This window comes from Astyanax mexicanus, chromosome 10 (genome assembly GCF_023375975.1).
Source record: "Astyanax mexicanus isolate ESR-SI-001 chromosome 10, AstMex3_surface, whole genome shotgun sequence".
Classification (NCBI taxonomy): Eukaryota; Metazoa; Chordata; class Actinopteri; order Characiformes; family Acestrorhamphidae; genus Astyanax; species Astyanax mexicanus.
The window spans coordinates 3,981,568-4,009,415 of NC_064417.1; the positions used below are offsets into that span (position 1 = coordinate 3,981,568).

Consider the following 27,848-nt stretch of genomic DNA (forward strand, 5'->3'; position numbering starts at 1 on the left):
AATTATGAGATAGTAAGTCATAATTATGAGATTAAAAAAGTCATAATTATGAGATAGTAAGTCATATTTATGAGATAAAAAGTCATCTCATAATTATGACTTTCTATCTCATAATTATGACTTTCTATCTCATAATTATGACTTAGTATCTCATAATTATGACTTTCTATCTCATAATTATGACTTAGTATCTCATAATTATGACTTTTTATCTCATAAATATGACTTACTATCTCATAATTATGACTTTTGTATCTCATAATTATGACTTACTATCTCATAATTATGACGTACTATCTCATAAGTATGACTTACTATCTCATAATTATGACTTTTCTATCTCATAATTATGACTTAGTTGAGGACGTTTTTTTTTCTTCAGGTGGCGGAAATGGGCTTCCATACGAACCAGCCAATGAACAAGTATACAAGCCAATAAAACAGTAGCTTAGCTTTACTGAAAAAATAGCAGCTCAGCCATTAGCGCGTGACAGCAATGTAAAACTAAGGAGGCAAAGTAAAGTTGCTCATTTTAAGTAATTTAGACACTTTAATCATGTTTATTTTCCTGTGTAGGAATGATTTGTAACATAAAAAAGTTCAAAATCAAATATAAAATAAAAATGTTTAACACAGGCAATACAATCCAATACAAAGGACATAAAAAACATTTAAATATTTTAGTTATTTACATTTAACTGGAATTTATATTAGACATATATAGTATAGGCAGGAAACAGCATTTTTTGTATTTTTTCCTTCATGTCTAAAAGGGCTGGCCACATGCCACGTGCAATTTATATTTTATATTTAACCAGATCAGAACTACATGAATTCAGAAAAAGTAGACCTAATAAACCTAAAAGAGTAGAGAATCGTTTGAGATTGATTCATTGTGTCAGAGCTCTTTCTATACTGGAAGAGACGGACGTTCAACTCTTTGAATCAAACAAAAAAGAATCGGTTCGGGAAAAACTGATCCGAACTCCACAACTCTGGTCCCCAGCTTAATGTTCGCGTCAAACGACGCACAAAGCGTGGGATAGCCAATCGGAGGCGAGGTGGGCGTGGCCCAAACACCTTAACTACAGAGCTGTGAGCGCGAGCGTTGTTCCGCGATGCCGCCGAGTGATTGTGAGTAACGGGCTCAGACCGTCTCGCGCTGTCCAAATGAATAGCAGTGGCTCGCGACCCGCGGCGCGCGCGACTATGCCGAGATAGCACCGTGGCGCCCGCTTCCCACGATGACCTGCGAAAGTTTAGAGGATCAGTTCCCCGGCCTGAAGGCCGACTGCCCGCAGCTCCCCGCCTCCTCCTCCTCGTGCGCCTGCGGGAAGACCTGCGGGAGCTGCAGGTTCTTTTTCGGCTTCTTTGTTGTCTCGCTCTCGCTGCACGTGATCACGCTGTCCTGCTTCCTCGACCTGCGGTCTGAGGTCAAGCGCGAACTTTCACACACCAAGCGCGAGCCGCCGTTCAGCGCCGTTCCTGAAGATGAGCGGAGACCGAGCACGCGAGCAGACGCGGTGCAGCGAGCCATGGATGTGCTCTTCAGCTCCAGCGTAAGACAAGTTCTCCTCTGTTGTTTATAGTTGTTTATGCGTAAATAACTCTGGGTGTCTTCTTAAATTCCCTGCTAAAAAACAGCATGGTAAGCTTAGACTGGTTAAGATGCGTGACCAGCTTATATGTTTTGAGGGGTGTGCAATGGGGTATGTATGATGCTTTATTTATTTGTTTTTGTCTACAAGCAATTATCAAACTAACCCAGCCAACCTAGATAATCAATGTCACCAAATTTGTCTGGCCAAGCTGCTTGACCAGCAAGTTTTCCAACTCATGGTAACCTATATCTTATATGTTTTGTCCTGGATGACCGGCTTTTCAACCATATTACCAAACTATTACAAAAATAAATTGCAACATTCTTCAAAGCTGGTGAAGACCAGCCTAAAAAGCAAAGAATGTGTTTTTGTCAGAGTTTGATGGTTCATCTTAAAATCATCATCCACCGGACCAAGCTAGATAACCAGTATGACCAAGTTTGGCCAAGCTGGTTACCAGCAATAAAAACATGTTAGATTTATCACTAAAGATGAGCTTAGACCTAAGGATTACTACAATCAATTACAACATTCTCTAAGCTGGTAAAAAGTTAGATGATTTATTTTAAAATTATGATCAAATGGACCAAGCTAGATACTCAGTATGACCAGGTTTGGTCAAGCTGGTCGACCAGCAAGAAAGCAGTTTCAAATTCAACATACATGCTGGTCACGAGCTGGTTGACCAGCTAGTTTACCCACACATAGTATGTTTTCTCCACCAAAGACCAGTTTAGACCATAGATAACCAATATGAAGCTGGTTACCAGCAAGAAATGCATGTTTTCTCTTAGTTGGCCAGTTTTAAAAATAATTTTCAAGTACATTTATCACTAAAGATGATCTTAGACCGTATAAAACCACCTAGCTAAGATTACCACAGTTAATAGCAACAGTCCTCTGGTAAAGACCTGCCTAAAAGCATAGGATGTGTTTTTGTCAGAGTTTGATGGTTCATCTTAATCAACCAGACCAGGCTAGATAACCAGTATGACCAAATTTGGCCAGGCTGTTTGACTAGCTAGAAATCTGTTTAGCCAGCATGGCCAAACATGGATGAAATCAAATTCAACATACATGTTAGTCAAGAGCTGTTTACCCAGCTAGCTTACCAACAGATGGTATGTTTTCTTTACCAAAGACCAGTTTAGACCACCTTAAAACCACCTGACCAATAATCGCCAAGAATTACCCAAATCAATTTCAACATTCTTTAAGCCAAATATAAGTATAACCAAGTTTGCTTTCAAGAACATGTTTTCTACAGGGTGGGCAGCTTTTCAACCACTTTGGCCTTCAAAAACCAGCATAGACCATGTAAAACCACCTGCCCAGGAATGGCCAAGAATTACAAAAAAAAAGCAAATTCAACAATCACTACACTGTCGAAGAGCTGGCTTGCAGTATTGAATGTTTTGTCAGATTTTGATGAGTGATCAAACAAGATAATCAGTATGACCAATGTTTGACCAAGCTGATTAACCACTTTCACCAGCATGAACAGACATTTCCAAGCTGGATAATCAGTTTGCCCAAGCTTGGCCACCCTGGTTAACCAACAAGAAAGCTGTTTGACCAGAATGACCAAGCATGACCAAAATCAGATTGAACAAATTTGACTTTAGCTGGTCAAGAGCTGGTTAACCAACTAGCTTATCAACACATGGCATGTTTTTTGCTGGATGGCCAACTTTTTATTAACCACCTTGACCACAAAATACCATCTTAGACCATCTAAAACCAAGTTTGACCAAGTTAATTGACCACTTTCACCAGCATGAACAAACATTACCAAAATCAAATGCATCATACTCTGTTTTGGTCAAGATCTGGTTCACCAGCATAAAGTATGTTTTGGTTTAAATGACCAGCTTTTTAACCACATTGACCATCAAAGACCATCTGATACTAGCAGTGTTAGTTTGGGTCAGTCTGGCCAGAGCTGAAGAACATGAACACTGGACAGTGTTTGTGTCTCTCTCGTCCTCAAGCGTTTCTCAGTTGTACTCTCTTAGCTGTAAGCTGATAAATGACTCCAGTGATTACTGTGTCATAACTTCAGTGTCCTCTGAGTGTCCTCAGTATTTTCCTCTATGGTTAATGCTCTGGCTCTTGGCTCCGCTGTTGGCTACCAGTGAAACTTCACTGATGCTTAAAATTGCTGTTATTGAGAGAAGAATAATGTGTCCCTTGGGAGGATGGGCTGAAACTTGGTTTCTCCTAATGTTTGACTAGTAACATGAGTAGATGTTTGGGTTGCTACTTTGGTTTTGGACTAAAATGTAAGAGGAAACTGATCTCAGACATGACATGAGTTTAAAATCAATATAACTAAATGTAATACTAAAATTAATTTAGAAATTCAGTCGCTGTGGTATATGTTATTATACAAATAAAAATCCTGTTTGGCTGAATATTGAAGCTCTAAACTGATTAAATATTCTTTATTTTTAAATATGTATATATATTTGAGAAGTTAATAAGCGGAATGGTAATTGGCCTAACAACTAAGTGTGTTGGTTTACTTTAAGAATTACTGGAGATGTTTAATATTTTCAAAGCAAGCTCTTTAAAAAAAAAATTATATATATATATATATATATATATATATATATATATATATATATATATATATATATATATATATATATATATATATATATGATTTGAAAAGATCTTTTCTTATCTCAATTAGGCTTAAAGATTTGTAGAAAATGAAATTCAGCTTGAGAGGAAGGACATTTGTTTCAATTTGTTGTCTGAGTGCAGATTTTGTCTGAGAGAGCATGTGTGTTTGCATTCAAAGCTTCATTCGGATCGGCAAGTGCGTATTGTTTTAAAAAAACAGAGTACTGATCCAGCACCACTGATTTCCATTAAATTTTTTACAGAAAAGAAAAGAAAAAAAAACTATTACATAACTACAAATTTGCAAAGTACAAGCAAAATAAATCACAGCAAACCAAAGCAAATCACAACACAGTGTTTCTGCTAGATATGTTTTTGTAGTGGTGGCCAACGAAATTACAAAACTCTACAGAGGGCTTTACATTTGAAAAAGTGATAGACACAGCAGCTACAGACACAGGTTTAGCTACTATTGCTAACAGTCAGATTAGAACAAGTATTTAGTGCTTGCCGGCTGGGCTGCAGCCCAGTGCTAACTGTTTTTCTGAGCTGGATTATTCACCAAGTTGGTGGCAGACTAAAGTTCCTGAGTGTACTCAGTCTTTACATGGTCCTATGGCTGTAGATATAGCCCTCCTGTCTCTTCATAGCTTTAGCTAGCTAACTCAGACATATTTTCTGCTGTGTTTTGTGTCTTAGAATCAGGTGAAGTTCCATTGCTTCTAAAAAATCATATTGTTAGATTAAATTATGCAGTATGACCTCAAAATAAATGAGTAATTTTTTTTTCACTTTCATATTTGGTGAGTCTCTAGTTTTTTTTTCACAACAGCAATTTAAAAAATCTCCAAATTTCTACTACAGTCTACTAACTGTTAACTAAGGGCAGGAGATATGGCAATATTTCATTGTCATAAATGGTATCATCATGACACACAGTAGACCTTCATGAGAAAATCATAAATATCAGTGCTAAAAGAACAGAAATGACTGTTTTCTTTAATTACTTTGGAATAGAAACTCTAGGGAGAGCAAGCATAGCTAAGAATAAAAGTATTGTGCTCTATGCGAAACTTTGTTTTTGCAGCAAATCAACACATAAAAACTTGAACCTGTTTACACCTGCTCGCTTCATGCATCTTAGTGTTAGGATTACACTGAATTATTCCAAGCACACTTATAGAACAAGCTGGTAGATCAACACACTGAAGACACATGAATGTATCCATCTCTCCAAGACTCATTTACCAACCAAAACCTCTCCCAGTGCAACTGAAGCTCCTCCCCATGTAGAACATCACTGTGCATGTGATCAATGTCTTTAAGGAAGACTCATCATTGAGGATGTCAGCATGTAAAATTGTAAATTTTGAGACCTCTATAACCTATAACACAGCACAGGAAGAGACTGAATGGATAAACAGCTGTTTGCATAGTTTGTTCTACACAGAAATTGGATTTTAGCCTAACTACACAGGGAGGCATTTCTTACTATCTGTACATTATATGTGGTTAAAATCATATAGAAAAGAGCTAGAGGAGGTGGTCTTGGTGTGGTACCAAGCGAACTCTGGAGCGATTTGCTTGTGGTGAGAAAGTTATCTGGTCTCGATCCAACTCAGCGATTGAATATACTCCTTTTATTTCAGCTAAACTTCTGATAAAGTGCAGTTTAATCGAATATATATTAGCCACATAAAGCTAATTAGCACAGATATGAACAAATGCTGTTTCTTCTCCATGCTGTTTACACGCATGGTCTGTGCTGCATTCACTACTTATAGCCGTGCAGCTCCGTTTACTATGTGTACACTGCACAGATATATGCACTGGAAAACAGCACTGGAATTCTACTCACTATATTTACTTTCTTGCTCACGTGCCAGACCGCTCTGACCAATCATAGAACACTGTGTGCTTGCATGTTTTTTTGGTGCATATTATGGTGCGTTTAGGTTTATGCCTGTGTGAAACCAAACCAAACAGAGGGAGAAATGCTCCAAATAAACACAGGTGTGAAAACACCCATATGGAGAAAGTAGGCATACCCAGGTATAACTTTTTAACTTTAAAACAAAAAAAAAATGCATAAATCAATCAATTTTATATTGTCAATATTGAAATATTGGCAAATATCAGCAAATATTATTGGCATCTCCACTCATTATTCAACATGAGCACAGTCTGGAGCATCAAGAGAAGTTGCTGCACATGTGTGATGCAATTTGAATTTCTCATTATTTTCTCACAATGTTATTTAATCTGTTTGGATTGATTGTTTATAGTGAAAACTGATTATGTTTTAGTTATAAAAATACAATTTATCACACAGCCCTGTTGTCTATGGTATTTCTACAGTCATTTCTTGTATTTTTGTGGCAAAACAGTTTTTGGAGACCAGACAGAAATGTTTGGGATGCTTCATGGTGAATGATTGGAATTTCAGAGTAAGTTATGAGCACCTGTCACTGGTCAGTTATTTATTATGAAAACGAAACAACTCCAAGAATCCAGATTAGAGTTACATGAGCGGTTGTGAGGTGTGAACAGGACAGCTGTTTAATCTGAAGATTTGTAGTTTTGGGGGCTCCTTCAGGTTTTCTCTCTTGCGTACACTGGTTTATTTGTTTGCATAGCAGTTTTTATTTGGGTTCAGTAGAAGATTAAAGTCAGAATGTCAGGGTTGGTTGGAAATATGTTGGGCCAGTAGGACTTTTTTTTTGATTAGTCGATTAGTCAACGATTATTTCTGCCATGTCCATCATCTCTATGATCGAATGATAAAACGAAAGAAACAACTGAACATGAGATAAAAAAGGCATTTAAATGTCTAGATGTTTTTAAAAAAGTGGAAATTACTGATATTTAGTGGTTAAAAATGTAATCTGTTGTGTTTGGGCACTTTTGGAGACACAGACTAAGTTGAGTGTAACCTGTGTGAGTGATCCAGCACTTTGTTTAATTCGTGCTGTTACAAATTAATGATTAGTAGACAATGAAATTTGTAGTGGACATATTTAAATAATCGACCCTATGGGTCAGTATGTCAGAATTGGAAATGTTCATTAGGAAAGTTCATTTTCTGTTTGCCAAGGCAGGATACAGTATATCTAGGCACTCCCTACCTTTCCTGTTTTACCCCACGTTAATAATATTCTAGATAAACATCTGTAAAAACATAGTAAAATGAGGGAAAGAAGAGCATGCTCTAGTCTTTGTGGGGTCCGGCTTTTCCTTTAGCTCTTCAGCTGCGTCCGTACTGTAATCCTTTACAGTAATGCTATCTGCTAAAGAAAGAGAAAATTGCACTTGGGGAGACCCGTCTCACTTGAATGTTAACAACTGGAGCGTGATAAAGCAAATATGCATAATAGATGGTACAGAGAAAGCCGAGCCTCGGCGGTGCTGCGAAGCAGATGTTAGGCTGCGTCTACAAGGCTTGTTTCATCTGTTTCTGTAGTTGTCCCAAATTGGAAATATTTGAATCTACAATGAATAGAGCTGCATGCCATATAGAAGATTTAGGGAGCAGTTGACCATGAGGTAGCAGGTGGAAAAACATTAGCCAAATTACTAGCAGGTGCACCAGCTTGAGGAAATTTAGCGGGCCTTGGACGAACATCATGAACTTGGACGCGTGCCATCCAAATTTGATATGTTGCTATAGAGTTGCGGCATCATGCTTTGAAAGGGGTAAGAGATGGAATTAATCATTAAGTTCCAGACAGTTCACGCCACTGCAATGGCATGAACACCCCCGCCCCCGAGGAACAGAGCGGAGCATTGTACTTGTTGTTCATTATCAGCTTTTGATGAAGTGCACGTGCAGTCTGTATCATTCTCTAATGGTAATGGCAGATGATTAAGATGAAAGATAAAGGAGGACTGAACATGCCTGGAATACAAATAATCAGGATTCCCCTGGTGTTTACATTAAACAGTGTGTAGTGGATGGTAAAGTATTTGACATGTTAAAGAGTTTCATTAAAAAACCCTTTGAGCTTTTAGTTTTGTGCATAGTTTTTTGGCCTGCAGGTGCCAGTAGGAATGTTTTAACATTTTTGTTCAGTTGATCAGCATCTACAGTTTGGTCTGATTCTCTTTAGTTTTATAGTCAGAATTGTATTTTTTTCCACTTTTTCCTTCATTTATGTTCAGTTTTAAAAAGTTAGTCTCCATGAAATTGCATACAAAGCGACTACTTGTATACCAGCAACCATGGAGAGTGATTTTTAGGGCTTAATGTTGCCTTAAAACAAACCTCGAAACATACAACTTTGGAGCTCACAAGTTCTGTTTAGATATTTAGATATTTTGGTCGGAAACAACACAAACACCCTCTAAATAATGCATGTAGGTTTTATCTTTTTTTCATGTTTTATGTGCTTATCTGTTTAATGTGTGCCCCCTACTTGGATAGTCAGGGCTAACAGACAGACGATAGAAAACCATCTTTTGTTTAATATTTTTAAAATTCTGTCATCTACATCATTGCAAAAAAACAACAGCCTTTTTTTGTCAGGAGGGGGAGGGGGGAGGGGGGAGGGGGGGAGTGAAAGAGAAAAATATGTTACTACTTTTAGTGTAGAGTCTTAATAAAATGGGAAATATAGTAAAATAGGAGAACATACTTTTACATGTTGAGTGTAATTCAGTATGTAATTTGTGTGGTTAGTTTATATATAAAAAAACTAAATAACCAAATATTAGATGTATAGCTATATTGTAATCTATATTGTTTTGTTTTGAAGGCAGCAATAGTACTAACACTAACCCAATAGTAATAACATATCTGCCGATCCCAATATGTCTTTCTCTCACTCGCTCTGTCTCTCTCACATGTTCTGTCTCTCCCTCTCACTTGTGCTGTCTTTCTCTCCCTTTTTCTGTTTCTCTCACTCGCTCTCTCTCTCACTTCCTCTGTCTTTCTCTCACTCGCTCTGTCTCTCTCACATGTTCTGTCTCTCCCTCTCACTTGTGCTGTCTTTCTCTCACTTTTTCTGTTTCTCTCACTCGCTCTCTCTCTCACTTCCTCTGTCTTTCTCTCACTCGCTCTGTCTCTCTCGCATGTTCTGTCTCTCCCTCTCACTTGTGCTGTCTTTCTCTCACTTTTTCTGTTTCTCTCACTCGCTCTGTCTCTCTCACTTGTTCTGTCTCTCCCTCTCACTTGTGCTGTCTTTCTCTCACTCGCTCTGTCTCTCCCTCTCACTCGTGCTGTCTTTCTCTCCCTTTTTCTGTTTCTCTCACTCGCTCTCTCTCTCACTTCCTCTGTCTTTCTCTCACTCGCTCTGTCTCTCTCGCATGTTCTGTCTCTCCCTCTCACTTGTGCTGTCTTTCTCTCACTTTTTCTGTTTCTCTCACTCGCTCTGTCTCTCTCACTTGTTCTGTCTCTCCCTCTCACTTGTGCTGTCTTTCTCTCACTCGCTCTGTCTCTCCCTCTCACTCGTGCTGTCTTTCTCTCACTTTTTCTGTTTCTCTCACTTGCTCTGTCTCTCTCACTTCCTCTGTCTTTCTCTCACTCGCTCTGTCTCTCCCTCTCACTTGTGCTGTCTTTCTCTCACTCGCTCTGTCTCTTCCTCTCACTTGCTCTGTCTCACTCTCTTGCCCTGTCTCTCCCTCTCTCTCTCTGTCTCACTCGCGCTCTCTTGCTCGCTGTCTCTCCCTCTCACTAGTGCTCTTTCTCTTTCTTTCTGTTGATTTTGGAGCAGTACCCATATGCCAGCTTTAATTTTCTCTATGTGTATAATAGGTATATAACAACAGTTCTTCTAAGGTTGATCAAAACGAGTTATAACGAGCACAGCGCACCAGCAGACCAGAGTTTTCTCCAATGTTTTGCGATATCTGTTGTGTGCAGATGGCCAAGTCCAGTGAAACTGACCCAATCACGTTCCATTCCATTCTCAGTATTATTGGGATATGAACCGCGTCCAACGGTGTCTGTTTTTGGAAACTTCCTCTAAGTCAGCCTTTCTCTTTTTCTTAATAAAACATAGAACATGCAGTTGTTCTGTGCTCCAGGTACTGGCCGTACCCTCAGTATACTTAGAAAAAGACTTATCAGTATAATAAATCATGATGTTATCGTGCCGTTGTATAACGGACGCTATCGCCAAGCATATAAATTAAGGTACAGTTAGTGTTAAAAAGTGACCTCTGAGTTAAATACCTGACATTGTTTCGGTGGTTGTTTTTGGTGGGCAAGAAAAAAAAATGTCTGAGAAATGTCAGTGGTATTTAGGCCAGATGGCGATGCTCTGTGAGGTGAAAAACTCGCACAGCTGTAAACATTTAACGGCGGTGCTGTCCGATCCAGATGTCTGCATTAAACAATCGTGATTACAGATACCACAGTTTACATAGCTGAAGAAACAGGAGCATGTGGGCTCAAATAGACATGTCTCACTTGCGGGCTGCCAGACAGCTCCACTTTGAAGATTTAAAAGCGCTTTAATTAATTGTTTCTTTTTTTATGTGCATGCCTTAATTGTTGGCATTCCAACACCTGCTAGCTTGCAGTGTCACTCGGCTTTTAATCAGAGCCCTGGAGGTACCGAACAACCCAAAATTCCTGCTGGAGAACAAGGCATCCAGTGTTAACAGTGTGTATATGTGTCTAATATCCAAAGTAATTTATTCCAAATGTTCTCAAATCACTACGTATGTGCAGCAAAGAGGTTTTTTTGACAGGTTTCCACAATGAAGCTTGAAAGTTGGCTGCGAGAGCAGTGGGGAAAACCATGTGCTGGAGTGTTCGTTGACACTTCGTTGACTTGAAACCCTCTATGCCAGCACCTGGATCCATGCTGTGGAAACACCTGCAGACCAAATGAACAATCTCGCCGAACGGGAGAACATCTGGTAACTTGTGCGCAGATGAGCCATCTAACCACACAATGCTTTATATGCTTCATATAAAGCCTCGTAAGTTCATACGCACACAAACAACTTGAGCCGGGCTGTTCCTGATTGAACCCAAGTTGACTCTTGCTTGGGCGCTTCCAGTAGTCAGTGGCACTGTCCATAGCAAAGGCTGTTTATAACAAGATTGTCCACCCTGGATTTTAGCTAAGGGTCATAAAAACTGAAATGACCCAGCGAGGGAAGCGAGGGCAAAGTCCACGTTTTAGCGGCGCTCGGCTTCGGCTGCGTTAGCGCCGGATAACTCGGAAGAAAGGAAAACTCTGGGAATATTTTCAGGCAGCGCTATCAAAAAAAGTGTTTTCATACACATGGCACGCGCTGAGAACAAAATGAGGGGGAAAATGTAATCCACCCAAATGATTTCTTCTCAACATCATTTTCAAGTGTCACAGCATCGAACGCGCCAAAACGCAGCGCATGTCATCAAACGAATGGTGTCCTTTGAACAAATCGATTGCAGATGTTGGGAGCGCAACTCCAAACGATCAAATTGTGTAATATTGCACAATAACTCATGTCTGCCTCTCGCACAATGGGTCTTGGGAACCCCTCCAAAGGGAATGTGTGTAAACTAGCTGACAACAGTGAACCATACCTTGAAGAAGTTAAACCTAGCTTAATGGAGCAGCGTGACCCAAACAGGGTTACTCTAGAACGTGCTCGTACCCCCGGGCACTCTTCCAAGTGCTGTCTTTTCCACGAACGGTGGAAGTCTGTTTTCCATCAGGCGCATGCAGAGAGAGACCTTTCTCATGTGGAAAGAGCCAGACAGTACAAGCCGTTGGGGCTATTAAGAAGATTTCTCTTTGCACCCAAGGACCTGTGGCATCTTCCGTCCCATCAGATCAGATCAGATCAGATAAGCCATTTGATATCATCGGCGCACCTTGTACGGAGCACTCGCAGGCTTTTATAGTGATGGAAGAAGACAGCAGTGAAATGTAGCGTAGATGTCTTCTAAACCTGAACACGGGCTCTAAGAGTCATGTTGCACAGTCTAGACGAGTTGTCCTGTTTTCTCGCCACGGGTCAGTGTTCGCGTCATTGAGCTGACTGCTTTCAAACCAGTATCAGTTGAACCCATTTGCCTTCTGCCCACCTACTGTGCCAACGGAGACAACCTTATCCTCTAGAGTCTGGTGAAAACTTCACTATCTAAAGTCATTATCTACTAATCTCAACAGGATTAAATTAATGACATGACATTTTCCCTTTTGTCGTTGTCGTCAATGTCGTCAAGGTTATTGCAATGACGTGATCAATAATAAAATGATAAATGACTCTGGTAGCTTGAATATAGGTCGTGTTAGGTCATCTGTAGTGTCACAGTGGGACACCTGGGCTCAGTGCTCTCAGTCCAGTTTTCTCTTTAGTTTGTGCATGGGAATCGCCACCTGAGAACCTTGAGACTATTTTTTTTCCCTTTTTATAATCAGGTAATTCATGCCAGTGTGAATAGAGCAGAAACCAGAAAAACCAAGAACGAGTATACTTCTTGGATGTGTGACAAATTTCCACCTTTTGTGCACAAAGGTGAAATCCTAGGCATTTGTGCTCGAATAAGTATCTGAAACTAGAAGTAGACAAAGGTGGCTCCGGTTACAGGGTGAGTAACAGTAGCAATGTTTTAGACAATTTAATAATTGTTCTCAGTTGTGTATTCTTTTCTCTGTCATTGTGCTCCGTCCGTTTGTATAAACTACCTAGGAAGTGTGTACTCACGAGCACTTAGAGGGGTCATTGGGGGAAATCGTCTTATTAGTCAATTCTACTGTGCTTAAAAGAAAATGTAGGCGTGTATATATTAGGCCCAATTGCGTATAAATATTCATGACAGTTTGACATCATTCATAAACAGAAGCCTTCACTAAAAAACAAATCTTAAGAAATAAATCCGTCATCAAGCTGCTCAACTGGTAGTCTCAACAAACCCAGTAATACATACCGGTACAAGACTGTAGATTGCAAGAAGTGTCAGTCACTACCCGCTCATGTAAGACCTCGACTAATATAAACAGCATTAGTAAATGTAAACATCACAGAACTGAAGTTCTGACATAGCAGTGTTTTAAACTGATTAAAGCTTAGCTATGAGCAAGTGCAGTGTATATTTTATATATATATATATATAGTTTTGTATCAAAGCTACTGTCGGTGTGACCTCTTAACTCTGAAGGAGAAAAAATAACTTTTGAAATGTTTGTTTAGATGTTGAACCAAGGGTCTGAAGAAAGAATGACTGGACCACCTTTATGCAAATAGGAAATATATGATTCAAAAGTGCCGTTCAATACTAGGGGGTGAAAATCCCTGGGCATTACGCAGAGATATGTTGCCCATTAAAACGACGATATCACATAATTTTATCACAGTTTTCTGTGATACTTTCTGTGTACGAATATGTGTTACTCAAGAGGATAAAATACTTCTAATTATAGATTCATGAATGGATTTATTTGTCAGAGTTTGACAATCAATATCCTTCACCACAGGTTTACCCTATTCATTTGACTGGTGCCACCACGTGGAGTAAAGAATCAGTAACTTTACTCAAATTAAATTGGGGTATTAGTGTTGGTGTCAGTTTAAAATGTGAAATTCATAAATTATATAGATGTATTACACACAGAGTGATCTATTTTAACCGTTTAACCATTTCATGTATTACAATATTATATAAGACCAATTGGTACTTTTAGCAGTGTGGGCAGTGAGCCAAGTCCTGCTGGAAAATGAATCTCCATAAAAGTTGTCAGTAGCAGAGGGAAGAAGCATGAAGTGCTGTAAGATTTTGTGGGAAAACAAAACTGCACTGATTTTAGACTTGATAATAAAACACAGTGGACCAAGTTATTGGGTATTAATAATGAATAAATTGGAGTAATAATAATAATAGCATGTTGGCATGTTAGTAAGTAGGGCACGGCTTTAGACACATTACGTTGTTCAGACTCTGGATTCATAATTTCTCTAAGAGCTAATTTATACATGGTGAGGTTGGAGTCATGGTAGCACAGGTGCTGGAAACTGGCAAATTGGATCTTTAAAAAAATAATTGGTTTATTTGAAGCATTTTTTAATGCAAACTACTAGCGGTGTGAATCAGAGGGCATTTCTCAATACAATATCATGTTATGTTGTCCATAATAATGGTGATATCACAATACTATTAAATATATCTGTGTTACTGAGGAGGATAAAATACTCCTAAATAAGCTAATACCTGGATTATGGATTTACTGGAGTTTCACAGCAGGTTTACCCATGCATTTGGTTATTATAGTGCCACCACATAATTAATGTAATGAAGCCGTAACTTTAGTACATCAAATTAAATGGCAAATGACTTAAAAATAGTATTTTTTTTTTTGCTAATTGTAAAAATGCTTGGCTTATGTAAAGTTTATCAAACATCATCTCAATTCTCTATTCTTATTCCAAGTATCCCACACTGGATACCTGTCAAAAAAAAGCTAAAAAATATATATATCTTCCATGTGTATGATGGTGTATAGCTCATAGCCATGTTTTAAAGAGGGTACCTAAATAAAAAAAAAACTAATATATAAATGAAGAAATACACCACACATACACGAAATGCCTAAATAAATTAAATGCCAATATGTCCAGATGCCGCTTGTAAAAATTCTCCAGTCTTCCAGTCCTCATGCTTAAATCGATTTTTTACTTTTAGCATTCGAACATAAAACTGAAAACAAAAGCAAGGCATTGTTGCTCCGTCTCGCATATAACAGATCTGAGGTTCGCTGCTGTCCAAAAAAGACATTACGACCTGTCTCTAGTTTGTCCAAGAGTAGCTGGATGTTCCTCAGTGATTCTGAGAAAAAAGATTATTTGGACAGATAAGAAAAAAAGGAAAGAGAACACAGCCACAAAAAAACCCCAAATCAGAACCGTATCCCCACTGTGAAACACGATTGCGGGAGCATCCTGGTTTAGGGCTATTTTGCTCCGGTGTGCAGTTTATTCTACTGCAGGTGTCGTACCAGACTTTATACTTAGACATTATACTGGAAAATCTCTACTTATGTACTAGAGTCCAGATAATCCTGCTTCATACAGTCTTTTACAGGAGGCTTAAAATGTCACTCTTTTTTGTTGTGTTCTGTGGTGCTCAATGATTTTATTTAATATTGCAGTATCATTTACTTTGTATGCTTGTGTATTTTTTTTTTGTTTGTTTTGTTTTTTTGACCATATCAGTGACAATTCTGACCAATAATATTATTTCTATTGGAGTATTGGTGATTTTCCTTAATTCATTGTACATCTGTATTATTCAAAAACTGTCCAAAGCCACAAAACCTATGAGAGACTCATGTAATAAGTGTGTTAATGGCGTTTTTTCACACCTGTAGCTGTAAATGTTTCTATGATCCAGATCAGTTGATGAGTCTGTTTATTCGGAGCATTTTCTCCCTCTGTTTGGTTTGTTTTCACACAGGCACAAACCTAAACGCACCAAAGTGTGCACCAATTAACCATGCGAGCATCTGATTGATCAAAGCTTTGTGGCACAAGAGCGAGAACGTAAATGTAGTGAGTAGATTCTGTGTTCCAGTGTGTATATCTGTATATCTGTGCAGTGTGAAGCTGCTTAAACACTCAATGCAAATGTGCACATAGTAAACAGAGTCACACGGCTGAAAAGCAGCACAGACGTGTGTGTAAACAGTATGGAGCAGCAGAGACATCATTCGTTCATAGCTGTTGTAATCAGCGGCATCTGGCAAATATATAACAGATTAAACTGCACCTTATCAGCAGTTTAACTCAAATTAAATGAGTATATTTGATATCTCGGTTGGATTTAGATTGTATTATTTTCTCATCACAAGCAATACCACTCCAAGAGGAAAACACCCTGCACAGTTTTGCACACTTTTTATTAATGTGAAAAGATGATCTTCATTTGTTGCCAATTGGTTGATTTATTGTTGAGGAAATGGGTTATAAAAATTATTATTCTCTGTTGTTGCCAAACCCTCATTTTGTGGTTCTATGATCCCAGTATGAAAGATGCCACATTTTTTTTTTCTTTTTTGTTTAGTTTTTTTTTTTTTTTTTTTTTTACATTAATAAAAAAAAAGTGATGAGAGCAAACGGCACACAGTAACTACAGACTTTGATTTAAGTATTCTTCACATTTTCAGCTTTTTGAACGTAATTATTTAAACAAATGCTTATGTTTATAACTAATAAATAGGATAGCATCCAAACCACAACATCTGATCCTGAAGATTTCCAATAAACTTTCAAAAACTGAACTAATAAGAATCTTACTTCTTTACAGGCAGAGATACCGACACAAGAGCATGATTTCATCCACTTCACAGAAGAAAACAGAAATGCTCTCTGGAGAACGAAAAGGGCAGCCAAAGGTAAGGCTTTAATTTCTCCAAATGATGTTGATATCCAAGCAGACTTTAAAATATCAGCTGCTGACCTCAGAGCTGTTCTGCGTTTGATATGTGAGACGGAGCGGCAGTGCCTTGCGCTTTTGTTTTTTTCAGTTTTATGTTTGAATGCTGAAAGTTAAATCAATTAAAGCACGAGGACTGGAAGACTGGGGAATTTTTACAAGAGGTATCTGGATATAATGACTTTTTAAAATCATTTTTTTATTCAGGTATTACATGTGTGGTGTATTTTATTCATTTATTCCTTAAGTAATTAATGTATATTTTATTTTTATCCATTATTTTACAACGTTGCTATTACACTATTACGCTATTGCTAAACACACCAAAAACACTTGTTTTTTGAGCTTCCATTTTAAAAAGTTTCTAGCTGCTTGTGCTGAGAGAAAAAAACAGTAATTTGGACATGTATCCAGTATGTAATACTTGGAATAGGAATAGAGAATTGAGGCATTGTTTTGATAGAAGTTTGACGTTTATATGAAGGTCAGGCGTTTGCATGTTACAAACTTTCTAAACTCTACAAAAAACAAGGTTAAAAATAGCTTCTTTTTTTTTTTTTTTTTGCTAACTGCAGACAGTTTGACCTATTTTTTCCTTTTAAATCAGCAGACCTGGGCTGCCCAGGACTGTGGGTGGTGGGGGTGGGGTGGTGTAATCACACAAATGGTAGCATTTATGTAGGAACTCCATAGTTCAGCCTAAATTCACTAGGTTAAATGATGATGCTCGCTAAAACAAAATTTTTTGGATGAGCAACAGATGAGCAAATTGCCCGCGCCTCGCCCATGCCTTGCTGTAGTGTACGCAGACGCATCACGTCTGAAACTGGCCAGGTTGCCAGCTCTTCTCTCTATTTTAATTCCGCGTAAAAAAAGTTTATTGGCTCGGAGATCAATGTCGGCGCTCGGCGCATTGTAACATCTCAGTCAGTGATCCATATGCTCCACGCAGCTATGTGCTTTTGATGTTTTGTCCTTTGAATGCATGCAAATCCCCGAGTGCTCATCCACTGTGATAATTGCTCACATCCCCTCCAGAGATCGTCTCGCAACAAGTGCTACAGTATGCCAGGACCATGATAAATTTTCCCACATTCTCTTGCGTGACAATGAGCACTTCAGGAAAAGTGCGCTGATTGTGTTTAAAGCAGCGGCAGAGAGCGGGAAAAAAAAAATAAAAAATGTACCTTGCGAGACTTTTGCTATAAATCAGTAAAAATTCAGACTCTAAACAATAATTACTCCCAGGCTCCCCCGCGCACACCATACAGACAAAGCCTTCTGTAATCTCAACTCCAGATCACAAGAGCAGACTGTATTTCAGACGTTTGCACTCATAACATGGACCAGATTTCAGATAGGGTTGCTCATTAGGACAAATTCATGCGGGTGCATCCAGTAATTCATGCAGAAGGGAGGGGGATTAAAAAAAAAAAACTAAATAAATACTGGCCATATGTCCCAGAGGGAGCTCAAACTGTGAATGTTTTAAGGTTAAACAGCCTTTGTAGTTGTAATGACACAGCACACTTGAACCTAGAGCGGCGCACGTAAAAAGGATTCTTTTGCAACATGCGAGTGTGCACACTTTACTGCGCAGACAGGCGTTGTGGTGATGCCCACCTCCCTGGACAACACACGCATACATGCACACACTTTCATCTATGTTTCCCATCTGGGCTTAATTCAAAGGAAAGGGTTTTGGCAGGATAATGTATCTCTCTAATTAACCTCTCCAGTTCCATTGCCGGCTAATGCTTCAGGCACATGTGTATGTGCGGGAATCCACACTTACAAGCTGTAAGTGCACTGAGTTACCTGGCCCAGCGTTCCTGACCGCATCATTAAAATGCAGCCCAGGTCTTCTGCGGATCTCAATGAAGTTTGTGTTTGTGTGTGTGTGTGTGTTTGTGTGTGCGTGTGTACACGGCTGCAGGCCATTTCTACATGGTACAAAGCAACTGTGCTTGTTTTATAAGATTACTGGCCAGGAGATGCACAATACTGATAGAACTGGACAACAATACAATTTGTCCCAGAGACCTTTTTGTTCTTTTTTTATTCATTCTTTTGCCGCCATTAATAAATATTTATTTATTTATTTATTTCATGTCCTGCTGAGACCTGGCAATTTTAGAGGAAACAAGTCTGAGACTTGTAAGTAGGGCTGGGCGATATTGTAAAATAAATAAATAAACAAAATATAAAATTCAAATGAATTCTATTAACCTACGAACCGTACCCATATGTCAGGATGGAGCAGGAAAGAGACCTGGAGATTATATGCAAATGCAAATATTTATTGAAATTAACACAAAACTGAAGAAACAGGGAAACAGTAAGTACATAGAAAAAAGATATCAATAGAACCACGAAACCTGACTGACGATAAATGTAGATCTAGAACAGGGGAAAACAGATACGAAGGGACTATTTATACAAATAGACTAGGACAGTAATCAGGAAACACCTGGGACCAGGGGGCGGAGCTACAAATGGAAAAGTGAGCGACAAGGGCGGAGAAACAGGATAACCATAGGGTATATATACATGGCGACACAAAAGAAAGATGCAAAACCAGGACGAGACTGTGACACTGTAGGTCAACATTATTTATGCTGTTTATCTGTTTAAATCCCACTTTACTCTAAAGAAGGTGTGCTGGACAGTGCAGTGACACTGTTATTGTGGGGGTGTGGCCAACAGAGCACAGGAACTTTCTTTTCGTAATGTCAGCGATCACAGCAACAAAAGGAGCTACTGGTCTGTTTTACGCAGATTTTATGTTTCCGATGCTAAAAATGCATTTCTTCAGTTTCTTCAATATGAGATTCTTTACATTTCTGAAAAAAAGATTTACAACAAAATAGCTCAGTAATTTTACCTCCTTTAAACCACAGCTTTTATTCAAAGTTCTCTTAAGTGGACAACAAAGTTACAGAGGTTTTAATCGGGGGATGCCGAGGGCTGAGTGAGGCTGAAAGAGTTTCAGGGAGTCAGATTTAAAGCTGTCAGGAGATGAAGAAGTGGAGTCGGGTCAGACTGTAGAGCAGGAAGGTGGAAGGTCAGAGCAGGACCTTTTAGCTTTTTCAGAGTCTGAGCTGAAACCTGGGTTGATATTGTGGGTACTCCAAATAAACAGATTTTTAGAAACAAATTTTGACTTTTTTAAAGATAATTATATTAATGACTTGTCGTACAATAAACAGATATGACCTCAGTAATATTTGATAATCATAATATCTATTGTCTATTGTGTTTATTTGTATATTTGCTCACATATCTACCAGTATTTTAGCTAATAATGACCAATGCTTCAAAATAACTGTGACTCCTCTTAATAAACAGAATGAGGATTGATTCCAGTAGGTAAAAAAAAGGGTATATATTTCCCAAACTATGCATAATTACAAATTGTGCTGTCTTTAAAAGAGTAAAATTGCTTTGTTATGCTAGTCTATTACTATTATATCAGTGGAATTTAAATACAGTGTTAACATTACAGTAATATCGCTTATCGCAATAATTTCTGGGAAGTTATATCATCCACAGAAAAAAATTGTTATTGTAATATATATATATATATATATATATATATATATATATATATATATATATATATATATATATATATATATATATATATATATATATATATATATATATGGTGTTCAGTATACATTTCTTGCACTTTTGAAGTATTTGACCAAGCAATGACTAATTTATGTTTATATTATAGTCATATTGTGCTTTGTTGGAATGAGGGAGAGTCACCTGGAATGGTTTTCTCAGCATCTTGAAGGAAGGAGTTCCTGGAGGTGCTGAACAATAGTTGCTGCTTTTTTTTCCTTCATGCTGTGAAACTCCAGCTCATCCCAATTAAATCACCTCAAAATCACCATCTCAGCTCATCAGGTTTAGATCAGGAGATTAATGTGTTAGTAACTGTTTACTACATAATTCCATATGTGTCCCTTAATTTAAAGTCTTTAATATTAATCTACAGTGTAGAAAATACATTAAATAAAGAAAAACATTGAATGAAAAATAAAAACAAAAAAATGCATAAAAACAATCCAAAATTCTAAAATCTTTTATTCTGGGTCTCTTAAGGATTTGGTTTTACTGCAGCTGCGCTGGAATCAAGTGTCTTAAAAGTTTATAATCCTGCCAGCTTGGATTCGCTTCAGAAGCTACTAGATGGACAGTTTTATTACAGAGGCATGTGCAAATGCAACACCTAAAACTCTAAACTGTAAACCTACCCATTTATTTATCGTGCAATAATCATTTATTGCCTGTAAGAACATCTCAAAAGTATGAAAGGGGCTGCCAGTGTATTTTATTTCAGATCTTAAAATAAAATATTTTAACAGGTCTAAAAGATAAGTGGCATATTAACACCAGCATAAACAGCCCAGTGGCGTTTTACTGTGTTTCTGGCGAAGCTTGGAGTGTATATTTGTGTAAGGTTCAGATTACAGGGGTAAACTGGGGTAAACTGGCCTTTAACCGGGAGGGACTGCAGAATCTGCTTCAGTGAGTGTTTGTAAAATAAATAGGAAACTGTCACAATGGGCCTTTCACAATATTTAAATTTGTATCTTAGTGACGTACTCTACAATATATGGATATAACCATGATTATTTTATTGACCCAAATGTTTCTCACTGTGTTTATTCACATTTAATATGCACTTTCTTCTGAGTTGTGAACTAGTTTGTCTACTTAATTTAAAAATAGTGGGTTTTTATTTATATATAATAATTAAAGCAACAGCACGTACAGTTTAGGGAGTGAGTATATGTAATTTGGATGAGCATGTAGAAGAGTACTTTTAGTAATGTATTATTTGTTCGTATAGTTTTTGTTCATTTTATTTATTAAATACTGTCAAATAAAGACCCAAATCTTTCAGACCACTCTGTTTTAAGAGTGACTGTATTAGACATGGCAGAGATGTGTCATGCCAGGACAGTGATACTAATTCATTAGAACATTTTCCCCTGCACTGCTTTCCATTTTAAAGATTTTAAATTGAATTTAAGCGTTTTTTTTATATATATATATATATTCCAATTCCAGTATCTTAATATTCTTCATAATTAAAGGTTAGTTTCTCATTACATAATGTGTAAATGCATTGTTATGCTACAGTATTTTCATTTCTTTAGTGGCTTAAATGTATTTTTAAATTAAATTGAATATTGTTTATCACAGTCATTTCTAGTATGATGAATTATCTATGAAAAAGAGGTTATTGTGACCATCCTTATGCATTTAGTGTTTGCTGAGGTGCAGCTCTTTGGCTAAAAGGCACAGTGATATATAATACAAGTAATATTAGTATGTAATAGTGAGTTAGCAAGTTTGGAGTAGTTAAGAAACCATGCAGGAGGAACTTCATCTGCTGCTCAGTTAATCTGAACGGCGCCTCAGTCATAAAGAGAAGGAGCAGATCTGTAAACACGCGGTTCTCCTAAGGCCAGATTTGTGAAATTGTAGAAATGATGTTTTGTAAAGCAGGCACGGCTGACGCTTTCATTTAATTCAGTCAGACACATGGAAATATGCTGGGCAAAAATACTGCCCTTATTCTGATTTGGTTTGAGGGATCAGTACACATCAGCAACTTTCAGTATAAAACTGTCCATCTCAAATATAGCTGATGGAAAACAAGGAAAAATGTGGGCAACGTTTATTAACTCTCAGTATTGCAGTTTTGTGTATAAAGCTTAAAGCACAATTTTAACTAAAATTCAGTTGTAAAAAGGTATTTTGCTAAAATACCACAATGACACAATTTAATTTGTCATTTTTCCACATCAACCAGTACATTACTAGGATCTCATAAATAAAGTACACCAACTTATTGTGTATCTTTTTTTTCTCTGTTTCTTTTTCAGAGTCCGGTGGAAAACGGAAAAAAGGTAATGTCAGCTTCCTATATATTTCCACTCAAAACATAAACATTTGTCAATTACAGATTGTTTAAACTGATAATTATAAAACAAATTAAAAAATGTATTTTTCCTCCATTCACACGAAAAGGTTTTATGGAATTAAGGACCATATTGGGTTTTTTTTTTTTATACCCACTACAGGTCCTACAGGACCCTGTTTACTCCTGTTTGTTTAAATAGCTATTAAACCCTAAACCATATATTTTCCATCAATAGCTAAAATGCGTTCTTTTTAAAGTAAAGTAATGAAACATACCAGTCCTGTTTAAAATTTTTATAAATCTTCCCTAACATTTCAAAAAACACTTTTATCACATCACAATATGTAAATCAGTCAATTAATAATACCGCCCCCCTGCTGCTGCTGCAGCTCAGCCAATCAGCTCTCCCTCCTGCCCTGCCCTGCCTCTAAACCCATACATCACCCAGTGTCCCACCCAAACTACCCTGAGGGCGGAGTCAGCCAAAATCAGGGGGTTTAGTACCCTGTTAATTCATCAAACATATATAAATGCTAGTTATACGTAACGAAATGTCTTGTTACTAATGTTACTAATTGTTTTTTTTCTCACAGGCAGAAAAAGATTACAAGGGGCACCGGGCCCACCTGGTCCTCCAGGACCTCCAGGGCCACAAGGTCCCCCTGGAATTCCAGGGATTCCTGGTATCCCTGGCAGAAACGATTTAGGCCCTATAGGGCCGCCAGGACCACCGGGGCCAAGGGGCCCTCCAGGGCCACAAGGGCCGGCAGGTAAGCAAAAAAATAAAGTTAGTGTTTTGTAGAAAACGACACTAAACAGTTATTTTATAAAGGTGTGAAAATGTACTTTTATCTTTATTCTCAGGAGCTGTTGACAAAAGCAAGGGACGGGAGTTCCAGGTATGTATTGAAGCAATAAGTGCCTTGAAGCAATAAATGTTAAGATCTTCACTTTAACTTCTACATCACCTCATCTAATATCTAAAATCATTATAATCCAAACAAATCCTCATTTTAATTCTCTTCTTCTGTTTTATTAGCCTGCTGTTGTGCACCTGCAAGGCCAGGAGACAACAATATTAGTAAGAGAAGGTAAGTTTAATATTTTAGACCTTTTATTGATATTTAAGCTCTCCCAATGAATTACCATACAGTACCAGTTAAAAAATGTAACGTTTGTTTTTTTTCCTACATTGTAAATTAATACTGAATTCATCCAGACTATGAAGAAACACATAAGAAATTATGTAATAAACTTGGAAAAGTTGTTAAAAACCTGTTAAACAAACCAAAAACCAGAGTATTTAGGTGCTCTTATCTGGGGAGCTGTTAATTTTCAGTTTCTGAGGCTGATAACTCTGATAAACTTAGCCTGTACAACAGAGAAAACTCTTGCTCTTCCTTTCCTGGGGTGCTCCTGATAAGAGCCAGTTTCATCACACAGCTGATGCTCTCAAACACTTTATTAAGAGGCAAGAAATTCAAGTAATTAACTCTTGACGAATTCAGCACAGCTGTTAACTGAAAGCCTGAATTCCAGGTGACTCTACCTCATAAAGCTGACTGAGAAAATCCAGCAGAGATGTTCAAAACTGATCATCTAAACAAGAGATGCTACTTTATGAAAATAAATATAAAATTTAAAATATATTCTGTTTTGTTTAACCTTTTGTTTTGTTTTGTTTACTTCATAGTTTGGACTTTAGTAACACATCAGTATTAATAATATTAATTGACAATACATCAGATGTTTGGTAACACTTTACAGTAAGGGTACATTAATAAAAAATATTTACTACAGAAAGTATCGACTAGTTATTAATTCACACTAGTTATCGTCACAACATTTTTAAAACTAACGTCTCAATTGAGAATAATTTACAACATTCGTAATCATTAAAATTTAGTATTGTTTAATAATGCCTTAACTAGTGTTCACTAATAATTAGTTAAGACATTACTTAACAATTTAACATGTTTATGATATTTTATTACTGTTGTAAGTAATGTTATTTGTGACTCTTATTGTAAAGTGTTACCAAATTTTTTAATAATGAAAAATCACTGAATTAGACGGGTATGAAAATGGCTCATATATGATTCTTTATTGAAAGGGCTCATTTAATGTTGTGTGATATTATAGAAGAATGACTTAGTTCCACAATTTTATCAGATATAAAAGCAGTTTATATTTTCTGTTATTGGTATTGAGCAAATTCCTTTTTCTCATACTGAGATCTTCCAGAGGGCGTGCTGAAAAACTGGAAAATGGTCTCCGTCCACCACAAGGTTTTCAAGATGCACTCGCGTTCTGGAGAGCTGGAGGTGCTGATGGACGGCACCTACTTCATCTATAGTCAGGTAGAAGTGAGTACGCTCCTGGGCCTCTTCTTCCCGGCATGCGCCTCTACAGTCTTACATTCACAACTAAGATTTCTCTAGATATAAATCAGGTGCACTTGGTCTAGTGTAGTTTCCATATTTCATGAAAATAAACCCACATTTAGATGTTTTTAAATGCATTAAATCACTGATCTAGCACATCTTACCTGTCCTTAACCCAAAAAAGCTCATTGTGAGTTACATGTTTATGTTACAGACCCTTTTAAAATATATGGAAATTCAGCATGTTAACTCATGAAGTCTCTAAGTGATATATACTAAACATCCTGAGAGCATCACAGGACAGTGTGTGAATGTGTTTTCTTTTATTTGACCTTATTTACAGAATATAGGTGTACCGGGTTAGTGCTGGAGATAAAACTAGCTTCTTTTAAAAGTGTGTTTTAGCTTCTACAGCCCTGTTCCAACCATTTTAACTATTTGCATGCTTTTTTCTTAAATGTGCTGAAATAAATGCTAAAATAAAACATGAAATTGTTGTCATATGTGTTACATAAGGATTTAGCCTTAAAAGTATAAAAAAATGTGCTTACAATATATAATAGGAAAAAACATGAATGAGCATCAATATTCAGAAATGAGCTCTTATGTGTTACATTAAGGTAATCAGTTAAAGGTAATCAATAGGGGTGTGAAACCTCTTTTTTTCAGCTGATGATTCACAATGGGAAATGTTAATGATGCCGCAAAAAAAACAAAGCAAGATGTCCACCCGATCGTTATTAAGCTGTTCACGCAGTGGGTGAAAGGATCTGCATATGAATAGTTGCAGTAATTTCCTTTTCTCATCCACTTTCTTTGATCTTGGGTGGTCTGTAGCTTATGGCCTCACTGAATATAGTGACCAGGCCTGTGGGTCCACATTCCTGCCAGCTGAAAATCAGGAAAATCAGGAAATAAATCAGTGACTGTGCGGATGCAGCCGATGACTCCGGCCAAAGTCCTTATCTGTAATTCAGTTCACTTGGCGGACATCTTTGTAATGCGGCCAGGCTGTTATTTCCACTCACACAAGACCAGACTTCCATCAGGATTCCATGAATGGAAAGAGACAGAAATACTACTCTAAACTAAAGATCAAATTACTGCTTCAAAAACATATTGCTGTTAGTGCTGGACTGTTATACTGTCAAAGAAGCACACTGACAGAACACGCTAGCTAACGCTAGCCAGTAGCCGTAACAAGCTATCACACTGGAGTAATGGAAGCTCAGCTCTGTGGAGCCAAACACTCGTCTAGCACTGTCCTGCCTTTAAAGAAATCAGAACAGCACTTTATCTAAGGAGCTCCTGCTGCTGTTCTCACTGTATGAGTTTTTAAGTGTTGTTATCTGAGAAATAGAAAAACAATAACAAATAGTAATATTTCACTCAGAAAGAGAGGAATGTAATTGCGAAATCAATCCACAACTCGCAGAAACGTTCTTCTTGGTGCTTCAAAGCAGTAACTATAGTCCTTTGAAATATTTATACTGTATCTTGAAGGATAATTTTAATGCACAATGAAATATCCTTTTTGAATACTTAAACATTAAATATTAAAGGTTCATTTTAGTGTTTATGGAACTATTTAAAATATTTAGATTTGTAATGGAAGCAGTGTTAAATTTTTTAGTTTTGTAATTTTGTTGGACAAAGTAAACCCAATACACAAACCTATATAAAAGCCCATACTGTAAAACTGTCAAAATCTTGAAAAATACTGTGATGTACATCTTTGGTCATACCACCCAGCACTAATTGCTATATAAATAATTGATAGAAATTTGAAGAAAAAGAAACAATATCTTACCAGCTAATCTAACCTGATGATAAAATGCGTCCTGTAAAAAAAACAAACAACATTTAATCAGGTTAAAACCAATACTGTCTGCATGGATTTGTTTTTAATTAAATGAATTACATTAAAGAAAAAAGGAAAGTAATGTAAATGTGTGATTACCAAAGCACTGCAAAAACATGAAACATGAAAAACATTATTGTATTCTGTTCTATGTTTTTTTTTTTATGTTTGACCAGATTTACTACCTGAACTTCACGGACATAGCGAGCTACGAGGTGCTGGTGGATCGCCTGCCCTTCCTGCGCTGCACGTGCAGCATTGAGACCGGCCAACGCAAGTTTAACACGTGCTACACAGCTGGCGTGAGCGTGCTCCGCGCTCACCAGCGCATCTCTATCCGCATCGTTTACGAGGACTCACTAATCAGCATGACTGATCACGCCACTTTCCTGGGCAGCGTGAGACTGGGAGATGCGCCGTCTACTGGACACTCATAAAACACGTACACAGAACTTCAGAACTTGATCAGAACATCATCAGAACATCGTCATCCTCATCGTATACTCACATCTATACATTCACACACATTTGCACTAAAGACATTTTAGGCCTATACCTACTAATACTGCTTCTATTAGTGTTTCCAACAGTGACGGTTCATAAAACAGTTTATGAAAATCCTTCATTTCATGATGTACATAAAATTATTTTCTCACTGTGTATATATGTACATAAAATAGAAGATACTTTTTTTGTAAATTGATTTCAAGTACAATAAATACACTAATTTGTAATCTATACTCTGCAAACTGTTTTTATTTCTATATAAAAATACGACTCACACAGACTTCACAGATTCTGTTGCTCTGTGGAGATTTGAAGATTCGAAGATTTAAAGAAACCCGACAGCACGGCTCAAACTTGGCTGAGCTTCTTCCATGGATTTGCTGTTTAAGAGGCCATGAAATGAAACATGGCACCAGTTCCTCAGTTTTCTCGTTCCGTTCCCTTCTTCTCACGCTCTCATATTCACATTTTATTTTGAATGCTGAATTACTTGAATTTATAGCTAGTGACTGACACAAACACTAACAAGCTCAAACAAATCCTGTATGATTAAACA

At 37.4% G+C, this 27,848-nt stretch overlaps 1 protein-coding gene across 3 annotated transcripts; it reads left to right on the forward strand.

Annotated features, from left to right (window-relative positions):
* The first annotated feature begins 1,056 nt into the window (after positions 1-1,056).
* On the forward strand, positions 1,057-27,523 carry LOC103038145 (ectodysplasin-A). Of its 3 annotated transcripts, none has more exons than XM_022683758.2 (8): positions 1,057-1,559; positions 16,468-16,555; positions 22,503-22,526; positions 23,134-23,310; positions 23,405-23,439; positions 23,580-23,631; positions 24,776-24,900; positions 26,962-27,523. In XM_022683758.2, the coding sequence occupies exons 1-8, from the start codon at positions 1,245-1,247 to the stop codon at positions 27,220-27,222; spliced, it is 1,077 nt and encodes a 358-aa protein (XP_022539479.2). In that variant the 5' UTR covers positions 1,057-1,244; the 3' UTR covers positions 27,223-27,523. The 3 variants fall into 3 exon arrangements, with proteins under 3 accessions (XP_022539479.2, XP_022539480.2, XP_022539478.2); XM_022683759.2 differs by having other exon boundaries at positions 24,785-24,906; XM_022683757.2 differs by having other exon boundaries at positions 1,060-1,559; positions 24,776-24,906.
* Positions 27,524-27,848: the final 325 nt, after the last annotated feature.

Excerpts from the sequence above, each read along its gene's own strand:
- LOC103038145 (XM_022683757.2), top strand. The coding sequence starts at position 1,245 with ATGACCTGCGAAAGTTTAGAGGATCAGTTCCCCGGCCTGAAGGCCGAC. Across the intron at positions 1,560-16,467 it reads ATGTGCTCTTCAGCTCCAGC|GCAGAGATACCGACACAAGA; the intron begins GTAAGACAAGTT and ends ACTTCTTTACAG. Across the intron at positions 23,311-23,404 it reads AGGGCCACAAGGGCCGGCAG|GAGCTGTTGACAAAAGCAAG; the intron begins GTAAGCAAAAAA and ends CTTTATTCTCAG.